The sequence below is a fragment of the Acartia tonsa genome, chromosome 1 (assembly GCF_053477335.1).
Source record: "Acartia tonsa isolate MP-2025a chromosome 1, ASM5347733v1, whole genome shotgun sequence".
Classification (NCBI taxonomy): domain Eukaryota; kingdom Metazoa; phylum Arthropoda; class Copepoda; order Calanoida; family Acartiidae; genus Acartia; species Acartia tonsa.
In genome coordinates, this window is record NC_137260.1 from 38,849,261 (window position 1) to 38,863,958 (window position 14,698).

A 14,698-nucleotide genomic window follows, 5' to 3' on the forward strand; every position below is an offset into this window, starting at 1 on the left:
CAGGTCAGGTATTAAAATGCCATGTCCGTCCTGCCTTTTGTGCCCTTTCATGGTAACTGCATTGCAGTAGTTTTTTCATGTATTTAATATTTCTTCGTTTTTCCAAGAGTTGATTTGCTGCTGTTATACGGTAATATCCCCTTGCTTATGAGTGGACCACTGACAAATACCCCACATCTCTAGCAAAGGGAAAGCGGAACACATTGCAATTCATAAGGTTACCAACCCGCTACCGTGGCTCAACAAGATGCTCATCTACTCGTCGTCGGGAAGCTGAAAGGCACGAATCTCGGCCCGACACCGCGTCAAAAGTAAAGTAAAAAATTGTTGCTTAACTTTATATCCTTGGATGTCCTGCATCCCATTGCAAGCGGATGATGCTCTTGATTATCTAGATGATCACTTAAAAATCGAAGGAGAATTCCGCAATTTTTCTACAGTTAAACCTTGTAAAGAAAATGTTTCCCTTATTCACCTATTTAAAAAAAATGCCAAAAGATGGAAAATGTAATGAACGAGGAAGGGGGTTCATTTTGGTGGATCATTTTGATTGAATGGATCTTGCCTTTTTTTTCTCCTCTTCCGGTGAATTTTCTAGAATACTAAAACTTTTATCTATGACAAATACCCCCTGAGCAAGAAAACTGCAGCAACATTGAGTAACAGGAAAATTATACCTTCATATTGCACCATTTATTATAGAAACTAAAGTATACAGATTTTTAACACATTATATATTTGATTTTGAATAGTTAAACATTAACTAAACTATTATTATGCCATTGCAGAATTTTTTAGAAGATGGTAGATACGATCAAATTTATTTGCTTAGTATTGGTCCATATGTCAACGTAAAATGCATATTGTAACTGGATACACTTTCAAGTCTCATACAAACAACCAACTGTCCTACATCATGGAGTTGCGTCATTCTAGGACCTTTCTATTTTTTGTAAAATCGTACAGAGCGTCGTTAGAACCCATTGTTTTTAAAGTTATGACGCAAAGTTAAACCTCTCCAATCAACTCCCCGGCGAAGAGCGGATTTAATATGTGTTATGCCAGATTCTCGGGTACAGCTTAGAACTCCCCAACTTTTATTCCTTATAAGAAAAGCCAGCATGGGAGTATTAAAGGCTTAGAAATGGGGCATTTAATGAGCTTACACGTATACGAAAATTGCTTTTCAATTATAAAAATACAATTTTCTTTTGTCTTTTATTTCTTTCTATAGCTTTATATGTCTCTAGGTTCTTAATATAATTACATTCTTTAAAAATTTATGATAGAAGTCTTTTAAAATTATTTTTTAACAAAATGTTAATATGTATGCAAAAATGCAACAGAAATAAAGTCATTATTTTATAAATGCATCTTTATAAAAATTGCCTTTTCCTACTTATTAAACTCATTTAAAAAGAGTTTATAATTAAAAAGAATAGTTATATATCTAAATAGGATTCACATAAAATATTTATTTTTTTTAAAAAACAAGATCGATACATCCTTGCCCAGCAGAGTTACAAATATTTGTATAAATTTAGTTACCTGTGCTTTATCATTAATATTACTGATCTCCTCGATAACAAATCTAAACTCATAATCCCACGGTAGAGACTTGTTCACAAGGTGGAAATCTAGATAGATAGATAGATAGATAGATAGATAGATAGATAGATAGATAGATAGATAGATAGATAGATAGATAGATAGATAGATAGATAGATAGATAGATAGATAGATAGATAGATAGATAGATAGATAGATAGATAGATAGATAGATAGATAGATAGATAGATAGATAGATAGATAGATAGATAGATAGATAGATAGATAGATAGATAGATAGATAGATAGATATATAGATAGATAGATAGATAGATAGATAGATAGATAGATAGATAGATAGATAGATAGATAGATAGATAGATAGATAGATAGATAGATAGATAGATAGATAGATAGATAGATAGATAGATAGATAGATAGATAGATAGATAGATAGATAGATAGATAGATAGATAGATAAATAGATAGATAGATAGATAGATAGATAAAACTAAATACATGCTATCAGTAACAAAAACAGAAATTACAACATTGTTATTGTAATGTCAAAACTCAGATCTTGCTTATTTTCTTAACATTTTGGGTAAAATAACTGTTTCTTTTAAAAGACTTAATAAAGTACACCTGACTTGCATACACCCTATTTATGGATTTTAATGACTCATTACACACTCACACACACACACACACATGCGGTGCACACACAGAGTGCAAGAAAAAATCTTGGGTAAGAAGTAAGCATTTAAAGGGTTACAAAAGGGAAATTCTGAATGGTTTGGACAATTAAGAATACAAGAAATATTGAATAAATTGAATACTTACATGAGAATGGATGTTTTTCTTGATTATAATCTGGGGGAAGACACCAGACATAACTTGTGTTGGGCTTACATCTAAGATTGTGCTCCCCTCGCAAGCCAATTCTTTAGAAAAAAATAAATATAAACTTTTTTTATTCAGTAGAAACAATTTTTAAAAAGTTGGGCAGCTCAAAAAGTTTCTTTTCTTAAAATGAAAATTTTAATTGACTTTTCATTCCCCTAAAAACTACAACTTAAAATTTTTCTATTCGGATATAGTTTCATTTTGTGAGATTGATGTTTGAAAATTGTCACTTTAAGAAAAGATGTTTTTCTCTGCTCAAATTCAAATTAAAGAACGTATTGTAATTAAAGGTAATTCAATATACAACTTATAGAAATCATAGTTAAGTAGTTTTTATATTCTAAGATTTTTTTTGTCGAAAGTAAATTTCTTGTTTTTTTTAGATTTTCCATTAGATATAAAGTTTCATATATAGTTTATTTTTATTAAAAGTAAGTTTAGTCTTTGAAATAATCGGTAGACTTTTAAAAAGTTTTGATTGTGAAAATCAAGTTTCTTCAATGACTAAACGCAACTTTTTAAATGATCCAAAAACACTGGGAAAAAGGTCATACTGATCTCCTAAGAATAAATACAGAAATAAGTTTTTATAAGAAAGGAAAAACAATAAAACCTTTTTTTAGTATTTATGGTTCATAAAGCTTAAGTAATGACCATAGGTAGGATTTAAAGGACACCATGGAAACTGTCCCAATTTTGTATAACTTTTGCGGAACATGTTCCAGTTTCGTCATATTTTTCTTTCCCGAAAAAGGGAAGGGGGAAAGAAAAAAAAGGGGGGAAGAAAAAAGAGATGGGAGAAAAGGGGGTTTTCACCATCTCTTTTGAAGAGATTTTCTTCCCCCCTTCTCTTTTTCGGGAAAGAAAAATATGACGTAACTGGAACATGTTCCGCAAAAGTTATACAAAATTGGGACAGTTTCCATGGTGTCGATTTAAAGTATTAAGAAGAACAAAACTTGTTTGGAATAAGCCTTAATAATAGATGATCTAAATCAAAATTAAGCTAATTGAAAATAAACTATTATCTTAGATATTAATCTTAAAACTAATAAATTTTATTTCTAAATCAAATATAAAATTATTATCAATATTAGCGCATTCCCTCGAAGTGTCTATTGAGCTCTGAATCCTCTTGTTTATTAAGATAAATGGAAAATAAGAAGGTGTGGAAATGGGTTGAGTTACATTTATTTGTTTATTCAGGTTGTTATGGGCTGGCGGTTTCAGTGCTCAACAGTTACTTTAGGGGAAAAGCACCATATCAGTTTATGTGCTGTGCGTTACAGTAGTTATATATTTTGAAATATTAAAACAAATATTAAGGTTTCTCCATGTTATGTGTGTATAAGAATATTTCACATGTAAAACATCGCACAAACACACACTTTAAAAACATTTTTACACACACTCGCATACACACCCTCACACAAAAACACACAGACACACACTAACACACACACACGCACAGGTATTTTTGTTTACCACTGAAAAAGTTGAAATTGCGTAGCTCAAATTTTAGTTCTGTAAAGAAAAAAAAGTAAAATTGCTAACTTTCTAACTAGATCCCAATACAACAAGAATGACATAGGCCATAGAAAGAGAAGTTTGTATTTTAAGAAAAAAATACATAGAAATAAAAGCTTCATGTCCATGCCGTCTCTTTCAGACTTTCTTAATTGCTCGAACTAAATAAACTTACTTATATTACTGCTGTGTGTTTATAAGTCAAAGTTTTTTATGTCGATTTTCATTAATAAATAACATAAAAGTTTTTTATGTGGTCCATATATTTCCCCTCTTATTTAACAAAGACTAAGTATTGTATTTTTTGTTTTTATCTTAATCTTAGACCTGTTTTTACTAAAAGTTTTTCTGTTAATCATAGAGTTGCTAAGCTCCTCAAAAGTATTCTTAAGAAGACAAAAATTGTGTGAGAAAGAAAATGGATGACAATGTATACATTTATTATTACTTGTCAGATTCACCAATTAGATGCAATTCTTTTAAACAACTTTTATTTTAAAAGCTTTTTTAAATTCAGGGTCTGTCCGTAAGCTATGTACAATAATTTAATCATGTAGGATTTGTCCTTTCCATTTGAAGCTTTCAGGAATTTTTTAAAAGCATTATTAAGATACTCTTCTGAAAGCATTGCAACTTTATGATCATTCCAAGCTTTTGAAACATCTCAATAATCAGTTCTTTCATATAGGAAGTATGTACATAAAAAAGTATGCTGTATGTAAGCAATTGTACGACTCAATTTTGTTCAGACGGCTAGAAGCATCTTTATTTGTTAAAATTTGCTCTGAATGTTGCCATCCTTTTATAGATTTTTAAACATTCTCACTTTGCATGTCTTAGTAAGCCAAATAGATTTAATTCTCAAATATTTAGAAAAGCTTTTAATATTTTAAAGTTAAGTTTTTGTTAGACAAATTGCAAATGTAAAGGGTATTTGCTCTTCTGTTAAAAACACTTAGGAAAGAAATGAAGTATATTTGAAGAAAAGATGGATCATGCCTGTCAGAACACCATAGTATCCCATTATACATTATTTCAGTAGCAAAGCAGCTAAATAAGTGTTGATTTGCTTTTGCCATAAAGCTACAATACTACTTAACTTCTATTATCTAAGTAGTTCATCTAGATCTCTCTTTTTCAATAAACTAAATTGGTGACTTGCAATGAAAAAAGAAAAATCTCTCTATCAAACCCTATGTCTCTATCTCCCTCCTTTATTTATATTTTTGAAAAATATTTTTTAACCATAAAGCCACAGCCCAGTAATGCACAGGAAATAGTGACATTGACATGATCCTAAAGAATAAATATACAGATGACATGGTGGTGGGTATGAATGAAATGTGAACATATTTCTTTATCTTTAACAAGATGCATGGATGATTAAGCTTACATAAAAAGAATGTGATGCAATGATGCGGTAAAATCTAGTTCACAATTTATGTCTCGGAAAACTTTATCTAGGAATTGGGGTTTTGTTTTCTTTAGTCGGCTAAGTTTCAGCGAAGCTTTTTACAAAGCTTGTGATTGGTTTGTCGGTCTCAAAAACTGGCTGCACTACTGCAAGATAAATGTGTTACAAAAATTTCGTAGCAAAACCATAAGTTTGGAATCAAATATATGTAAAAAAAAACATCCGATTGATTAGGTTTTCTAATTGATCACAAATGGAGTGTTAAAAAGAGATAGATGAATTGAAATGCAAATGTATTGTCAGGCTCTGATTTTCAAAAAAAATCTATTAACTAAACTTTATAAGATTCAATTTAAATAATATTTTTTATTCTTGTTTTCTTGGCATAGCTATGCCTGATAAATATAGATTATTTGATTAATCACGATATTATTGTTCAATTTTACATTATTTCCCAGATTTTATTTCTATCAGTCTGTCTGACTTCAAGTGAAATAATATCTCCAGACGACAAAATAATATATTGAAGTAATCATTTTAGACAGAAAAAGAGCATTGCTATAAGTATCCTATTTAAGATAGCAACCAATAGGAATTTACTTTTCTTTCAAATGGTCCTGCTCCCTTTTTTTTAAAGCTGTCAAATTTTTGGCCGCAAGTAACTCAATCATTAATAGGCGAACAAAGCTGCATTTTTCAACAATTTGATTGTACTTTTCTAAACTTCACAACATTAGTCAAGCCGCCCAAAAAACGGCTGCAAAATCCTCTTCTTTTTACGATTTTAATCAGTTGAATCAAAACCTACAAAATTTTAATTTCTTACAAAAATCAACTTAAGAAAAATATTTTTATCTACTATTCAGATAATAAATTATCCTATTGTATAAAGTAGTAAGTTTTGTTTTGAAGCTTAAGATCTCAATAACTACTGAACATATTGAGTTAACCATTTTAGAAAAGCTTCAAATAGGTCCTGGGATGGTTATATGCTATTTCATTTTTAGATATAAGTCTTTGGATGGTTTTAGGCTATTTTTTCTGACATCTCCTAACCCAACCAATACGAAACCCTTTATGCTAGGGGCACAACCGCTAGTTGATAGAAAAAGAAAAATATTTGACAGATTTTTAAAATTATTTTTAAAACAATATTAACCCTTTCTTGATAGCACTCTTGCCATAAAATGTGTAGGGTGTAAATTGCCACCATCAAATAGTTAAATGGGGTGTGATACGGATAAATTGCCATAACTTTAACATTAATACTTTTCATATCCAGTCTCCAGAGTTTTTTAGCAAAGGTAGTTTACACTTTACAAGTCTTAGTTATCTGTTAGTCTGTCTGTAATTATGTAAATAATTCTTGTGAGATCAAATTTTCTTAGATCGAATAAAACCGCATACACAGTAACACAAACCACATGAAAAAACAGCAAAAAAATTTGAATTTAACATTTAAGATAATATGATAATACGAAAAAAGGGTAATTATTTTGAAAGACAGATTTTTATATAAAAAAGATTTTATATAAGAAAATCATTTTATATGTTTTATTTACAAAGGTCCATGGACGTTTTCTTTTCAAATTCTGTACTTTTATTTGGACTATAAAAGTTTAATATTTAGGTTGATATTCAAAAAGATTCCTGGAATAAGATATTATAAAACAAAATGCTCTTAGATATTGATTTATACAATTAGTTTTAATTAGATTTTTAATTAAGAATTCAGATGTAAACATAATTTTTTTATATTTCTAGTGAATGGACGTTTTCTTTGTAATGCTTATTTTGGTTAATTAAAAAAGCGAAAAATACGGTTGATTGAGCTCCATTTTAATTAATTAAAATTAAACCAATGATAAATCTGGATTAATTTGGTTTCGGTTGGTGATATTCAAAAGAATAAACAATGGGGGGGGGGGCTGAGCCAATGCAATGTAAGGAATAAATTATGTTTTCATGTTAGTCACATTAATTATATGCCTCTAAAATATATATTCACAATAATTCCATACCCCACGACACACATACTGCATTATGTGAATTTAAAGCTTATAATTTCGACATTTATTACCAGTAAAGTTATATAATAAGGCAACATAGTTTTTAATGTCACAGAGCTAAGACTTTTTAATCCAAGTCTTAACATTTAAATCAAAATGTTGTTTTTGTATCTTTTCATATATAGATTAAAGATTTATTGCCTTTGTAAATATACATTTTTTGTTATATTTACATTAATTTTAAAAGCTTAAAGTATAAAAAGTATATTTTATTAAAGTGCTAATTTTGAAACTTAGTTTGTCCCTGAAAAATAGCTTGTCACTTTACACAAAGGGAATATTACACAAATAAAAGTAAAAGCATTTCAAATCTATTCTACAGGTTATATAGGAATTAGAATGATATACATTTATCTTTTTGCCTAACTAATCTTACTTAATAAACAAAAAAAAACTATCAATTTGCCTTTTTGTATTGTAATCCTGTTTTAAGTGTTTAAAATCTAAAAAACCTCACAAACACAAAAGTATTGCATATTTTGAAGAAATTAATAGGATTAACAATACAAAAGTAACAAAGTTTAAAATACTTACAGGGAGAATACTTCATGTTGTTCTTTAATAGAAAAATAATGGAAATTGTGAAATAATTTGATCAAATGAATTCTTTTATATAAATCTCTTAGTTTTCATAATTATTTATTGCAAATAATTATACTTTTTTCTAATTTTGACTTGTTTCTAACACTTAATTGATCTTTATTGAAAAATTCAGGTTTTCTAAATTAAATTAAAACTGAAAAAATTCCAAATAAGATAATTAATTCTCATTTATATCTATGATAGCCCATCAAAGAAAAACATGAAATAACCACCCTGTAGAATTAATAATTAAATGCTCCATCCCACTTCATATTAGGGCGGAAAATAAAAAAAAATTATTGATCACAAATAATTACAACAGTTTCATTTGTTGCTTGGACTTTTCTTATTCTACTTGATTTAAAATTGTGTTGACTAGAGATAAAATATTTGTATTATGGAATATTATTATAAGGGTTTATTCGTGTGTACACCATTCCAAGACATTTTTTTAAAAGAATGATTTAAAAATTCAGGGACAGATCCATGGCTAAGAATATTTACTCCACTGAATAATTTCAATACATATTATCTTATTTATTCCCTTTTCCAATAAATTTAATTATCTTAAACCATCAACCAAAACTGATTTTTTTCTAATCTTATTAGATTACAATTATATTTTGTCATTATATAATGAGAAGACAACACCCATTAAAAACAAAAAATTAGGGATAACATCATTCCCCTTTCACACCCTAAGATTTTATCTGGTGAATTACTGTGCACGCCACTGGTTTTGATAAAGCTATTTCTTATTGGAGGAAATAATTTTTTTGTCCAACCCATACTACTGAAATATAAAGTTTAATAACACACATTTCTTGCTAATTTAAATTAGTTAAAACTTGTTTAAGAACTGTCCCCTGTATTTGCCTTTTTATTTAAACCTTTACAAGAAAAGAAACACTGCACACGTCCTTTTACCCTAAAATAAAATAATACAAATTTATTATTTCTGGCTGGGTAATAATTTGTTGGTAAATTATATTAGTGGGTTAGTAAGTATCTAATGTATATTATATGAGTGAACTAGACTATAGCGAAGGGTTTCCTGTTAGTATCAAGGGCATGCTGGTCTTGTGGGGAGGGTGTTGGTCCATATGTAGGTCTCGTCACACCAACCGTGCTAAAATAAAACATGGTGTAGGCTACAGTAGCAACAAAGTAAATACAAAGGGTCTAAATACAATTGGTGAAATTACAAAAAAAACATGGTCAAACCAATCTTAAAAATAGTTTAGCTTTAAGAAATGATGTTTTAGTCATTTCAAACTTAAGATTGGTATGCTACCATATATATTTCTGTAATTTCAGCTCATATCATATAAGGAACAAAAATTATAATTTAAATAATCTAATTTATATATTTAAAAAATGCAGCTACTCTACAATTTGAATTTTTCATTTCAAATAATGATTCTTTAATGTTCATTTATAGTTGAAATATTAAAAATATCACATAAGTTTATTGGAAAAAACCTGAAATATTTTTTTAATACTTTGGATTGTTAATGCTGCGCTACATAAGGAAAAAGTTATATTTTTAACTTATATGATGTTTACTTTTTCTCTATTAGTAATTAAACTATTCAACTAGGATAATTTCTGAAATATTACTTTATTTCTATGTTATTTTCAGTAACTATGAAAAACATAATTTGTGTTCCTATTAACATTATAAATAACAAAAATAGGTGTTTAAAAATCCACGAAATCAATTAAGATATTATATGTTCTGCAAAAATCCAAGTTATAGTCAGTTTACTAAGAACATTTCAATAAAATATGCTTTGCTGTAAAACTAAATCAAACAAAATATGTATTATAAAACCAATGTTTTAAAAATAAAATAATTATCAAAATTTTCTCTTCTATCTAAATAAAAATTAAGGAAGGACAATTCATCGATTTCAATTGGACCCATACTAATATGAATGGTGATAAAAAGCAAAAATAAACGCAAACACTTTATATAATTCAACTTGAATGGAATCAATGATAAAACTATCTTATTTTTAGTGTAAAAAACTGTGTGATATGGCAAGGCAAATGCTATGCTAAAGTCAAACAGATTTGGTAGTCATGAAATCAGGGAAAGTCAAAGAAAAGAAAACGCAAATCCTTTTATCTGTTGCATAGGAAAAATCAGGGATATGCAGTTGCGCATTTTTGTTCGCAAATCTACAAAAAGTTAAGTTCGGATTGACTGTTTGGCTGCGGATAAACAAAACTCGCGGCTGAAACTCTTTTTGGCGTTTAGGTGCTAAAAGACGTCTTTTTCGCAGCTAAAACTGCAAATTGTTCGACCTCGATACGATTTGGCAATCACAACAGATTTTTATTTAAGAAGCGCGGCTTGAATGAGAATTTGTATTTGTGATTTATTGCCGTCCAAGACTGTGGTTTGACTGCCCGCCGGTTTTTTTTTTTTGGCTGCGGCTAGCCGGCCCTGGATGAAATGCAAAAATGAAAAGAAGTGCAGCAGTTATATTCAAATAATAAAGGTTGGATATGGTAATCTGTGCAAAAACGGTTTGATATTCTGGTTGCCTAGGCATATGGGTGAGACATTATTGCACTATGGCATGAATATCAATTTAACTTTCCATTAAATGTTCTAGAATTTTCCATTGCAATCATGTTATGGTAACTTAACTACCCTGTAAGTCTCAGCGAATTTGTGACATCACAATAAAACGTTACTTGTCACAAACACATTTCTCTGAAGGGTGTTTAAAAGCTAACGTTTTGACATTTGAATAATCTACTGCTTTTGAAAATACTTATCTTTGCCTAAATTTTATTTGTTCTATCCTTTTTTGCTTTTAATTAGCTCTAACTTAATTTAATAATAAGAAAATAATATTTAATTTGTATCATGTTCATTTATTTAATTTTATAGAATTCTTTTTTTTTAAAGAAAAAAAAAGTTTTGATTATCTCTCAAAATTAACTTTTTTACTTTTCGTTTCTGATCTTTTTAAAATAAGGAATAAATAGAAAAAAAACATATTCACGTTCGAATTCTATCTTTTCTATTTTTTCTATCTTTCCTTATTATCTCTCTAAAAATTACACGCAATAATTGACTTAAACATGAATTTTTACCAATAAACTTACTGCCAACCCTAGCTGAGATTGCAATGTGGATTTGCAATTTTTCAAGAGTTTCGTGAAATAAGGTAATTAAATAATTTCATGAAGTTGAAATTTTTTCTCATTAAAATCTTAAAATAAGTTTATTAGTCTGGGCAAATTAAAATAGCACAAAAATTTGATCGAAAACTGCATTTTTAAGTAAGATGCTGGGCTCGGCAGCAGCGTTCAATTTATAAAGCCGCACAATTTTTGGATAATCCACATCCACAGTTGTTAGATAGCTGGTTGTGGCTAAAAATGTTCAGCAATTTTTTTCATTATTTTGCAACCGTATAAAATCGGATCATGGAAAGAAAACGTAGTAGCGAGTTCGTCGTAATTCACAGTAACTTTTTCCTACGTGTAGCCACTGCAGGGGGGGCTATAACCCTGCGGGGCCAATTCCTAACCCTGTCGGACCATCGAAAGCTAGTGTGAAAATACGACGAAATTCGCTACTTCGTTTTCTTTCCATGATCTAATCCGTCTTTCTATACTAATCCTCAGCCTAGCCACTTTGTTTTAACATTGACAGCTACAGAGTACTGCTTCTGACTTAACTCAATTAAAAAAAATATATTTTTTTATGATTAAAAGGTTAATAAAGATAATAAAGCAAACCACATTTTGTGTTAATTAAATGAAAATTGTGGTAAAATATATTTATGATTAAAACCTAAACGAGTATTTGATCATCTATATTTCAAACCATTATATACAAATTCATCATTTAAATTTGGATACTTTAAATTCACATTAAATGTATATAGATTCAAGATAATATCGAAACCTAAATAAGCTGCCAACCCTTTTATCTATAGTATTTATATGGTAATTTGAATCAATGGAGACTGCAGTAAAAATACTATAAACAAGAAAAGATTGGTCTGTAAAGTTTTGAAGGAGGTAATCATTCCATCATATTTTTAAGATTGTGTAGCAACTCTATCATTTATGTTTGTCTATAGAAGCGAGTAGTTTGAGACAAACATTTCGTCCCCCAGAACATTTTAGCTTAAGAACCCCTATATTATCAATTTATTCTACGAAGCCTTCCCCAAATTAAGAATTAACTAATCATACATATAAACATTTACTAAATATCACAAGATATCTTTCTTTGCTGTAAAAAAGTTTATTGTTGCTGCGATACTACTGGACAAAATTGTCCTTGTTTTTATATAAAACAATTTTATTATATTGCTTTCCATCTTTCTGTTAAAATAATATTGTATGTAACAAATAGTCAAATTGTATTAGAACCAAGGTTGATGAAAAGAAAGAAATGTTATGCTATTTTTTAAACATAAAAATAGCAACAATGATCAAGAACATCCAAGCATTTTTTTTGGGTGGGGAGGGGGGTAAAAATTAGGATAGATGCATAAATATTTCTTCTCCCCACCCCAAAATATTTTTACCCTTTTTTACCCCTTTTACCCCTTTGGTAAAGGTGTGATTTATTCGTTATGTTGGGTTATTACCCCTTCACGACTCTCTTGAACGTCCCTGGCCCTGGCGTTTATTTAAAACAAAAAGAGGATTTCATATCTTATCAAAAAGATTTTGACATGTAACGTTCTACTACTGACGCATAGAATCTGTTATAGAAAATTATCAAAAAGATTTTGACGTACTACTACTGACGCATAGAATCTGTTATAGAAAATTATCAAACAGATTTTGACGTACTACTACTGACGCATAGAATCTGTTATAGAAAATCTTCGTATTCACATAAATTGTTCATATAAGCCTAATATCCATCTACGCTACACTATCGTGTTTTAAACAACGGAGATCAAAGAAAATAAGAGGATTTTATTTTTCACAAAAATCATGGTTACTGGGAGAGACAAATTTATATACAATAGTAACAGGATGTATGTGTGTCTGTAGCTTAGGATTTGGCTTGACTGATATTATTCACAGATGGTTAATAACTTTTATGTGGGAAGGTACCTCCCCCCTCCCAAGAAAAATTGCAACTGGAAAAAAGTCATATTCTACTTTTCCTTTTAAAACTAAAGTTTACTCGCCCCACTCCCTTCCCTCAAGGGCTTCTAAAGACCTGTAGGAGCGTAGCCTGTTGTAGAACATAAAATGATAAAAAAAAGTTTTATAGAGAAGTTTAATTATTGAATTTAGGGGGACATACTTGTGTTTATTAGCAGCACACATGTTTATTAAGGGAATTTATCATCTATGTAACTTTCCCTGTATCCATGGAAAAAAAGAGAAGTAAACATGAATTATGCACATACATTTTGGTGCGTGCACTGTATTTTCCAGTGTGGGGGGAGCAAGGCTAAAATTTTGCACCAACCTCAATTACGCATGACATTAATAGTTAGAATTGTGAAAATGCCTTGGCCAAAAAAACAGGTGCAACTCATCACCATGCACAGTTAGAACTTCCAGACAAAATGGTCGTTCCTTCAAAATTTGTCTGTTGTTGTGTTACCTAATACCTAGGGTGTTTGGACAGAAAGGAAAGATTGCCTACCCTTATCTATCCTTGGTTGTTGAACCTGATGTTAAAGATGTCATGGACAGCATCCTTGCCCTTTAGAGGTAACTGACTAGGTTGTGGGTCAAAAAGATAAACAAAGTATAAATAAAATAGGTAGAATCTTCATAACTCCCATCAAACCCCCCTCCCGCACGTCCATGTATGTTCTATATTCTATTTATGTGTATATCTAAAATACTCTATTTTACATTAGCAAACGAAATACTTCCTTTATGTTTATTCTAGAATTATATATAGGTAATATTCATATAAAACAACTATATCAATAAGTAGCTTAGAAATAATAAATTTTTTTGGGCATTAATATTTTCTGTAGACCATACTAAAATATATTAAGAAATATATACGCTATTTTAAGTATGAATTAAAAACTTTTACTAAAATTTTTTAGGTCACAGATGACTTACAATTTGTAAAAACTCGTAGATTTGTACATCTTTAGTTTTTTTTTGAGACGACAAGTCGACACCTGTTATCTTTTACCCGAGGATATGGGACTAGGATTCCAGAAAATAATTTTTCCCTCCAAGTTTACTCAGACAAATATCAGCAATTTCAAGTTGAATTAAATTATTGAATCAAGGTCCCTTCTTTTTCCAAACTAATTTGGGCAAAAATTGATGATAAGTAGAAATAGAAAGTTTTTGTAATATAGAGATAGAAAAGTACAAGTTTATGTATAGACTTCAGATTATTTCTTTATTAAAAAAAAAATTATTTTCTGTCAAATATAAAAAAAATCAGTTCTAGAATATATCCACTTTATTTTATTTTATTAATTGCAGCCATTAAAAAGTGAACAATCCAAGGTAATACTAACTATTTGTTAACAATAGACAAAGAAAAGCTAAAAACATCCGCTTGTAATTTTATTGATCCGTGACCGCCATAACTACAAAAATCTGCCATCAAGCCACTCTTTTGTAAGAATTGTTACCTATTTTAACATTTTTTAAAGTTAAATATATTATAGTTTTT

At 29.4% G+C, this 14,698-nt stretch overlaps 1 protein-coding gene across 7 annotated transcripts in view; it reads right to left on the bottom strand.

Annotated features, from left to right (window-relative positions):
* The window catches only part of LOC145319078 (glycine receptor subunit alpha-1-like), an 85,862-nt gene that overhangs the window by 51,570 nt on the left and 19,594 nt on the right, over nt 1-14,698 (bottom strand). For 3 of the 7 annotated variants that reach the window (XM_080160958.1, XM_080160936.1, XM_080160923.1), the window contains exons 5-7: nt 9,101-9,175; nt 2,392-2,492; nt 1,549-1,637 (exon numbers count right to left, since the gene is read on the bottom strand). In XM_080160958.1, the coding sequence (XP_080017084.1) occupies nt 1,549-1,637; nt 2,392-2,492; nt 9,101-9,175 (265 nt within the window). The remainder of the gene's footprint in view (nt 1-1,548; nt 1,638-2,391; nt 2,493-9,100; nt 9,176-14,698) is intronic. The other 4 variants (XM_080160965.1, XM_080160953.1, XM_080160944.1 and 1 more) reach the window with 2 other exon arrangements.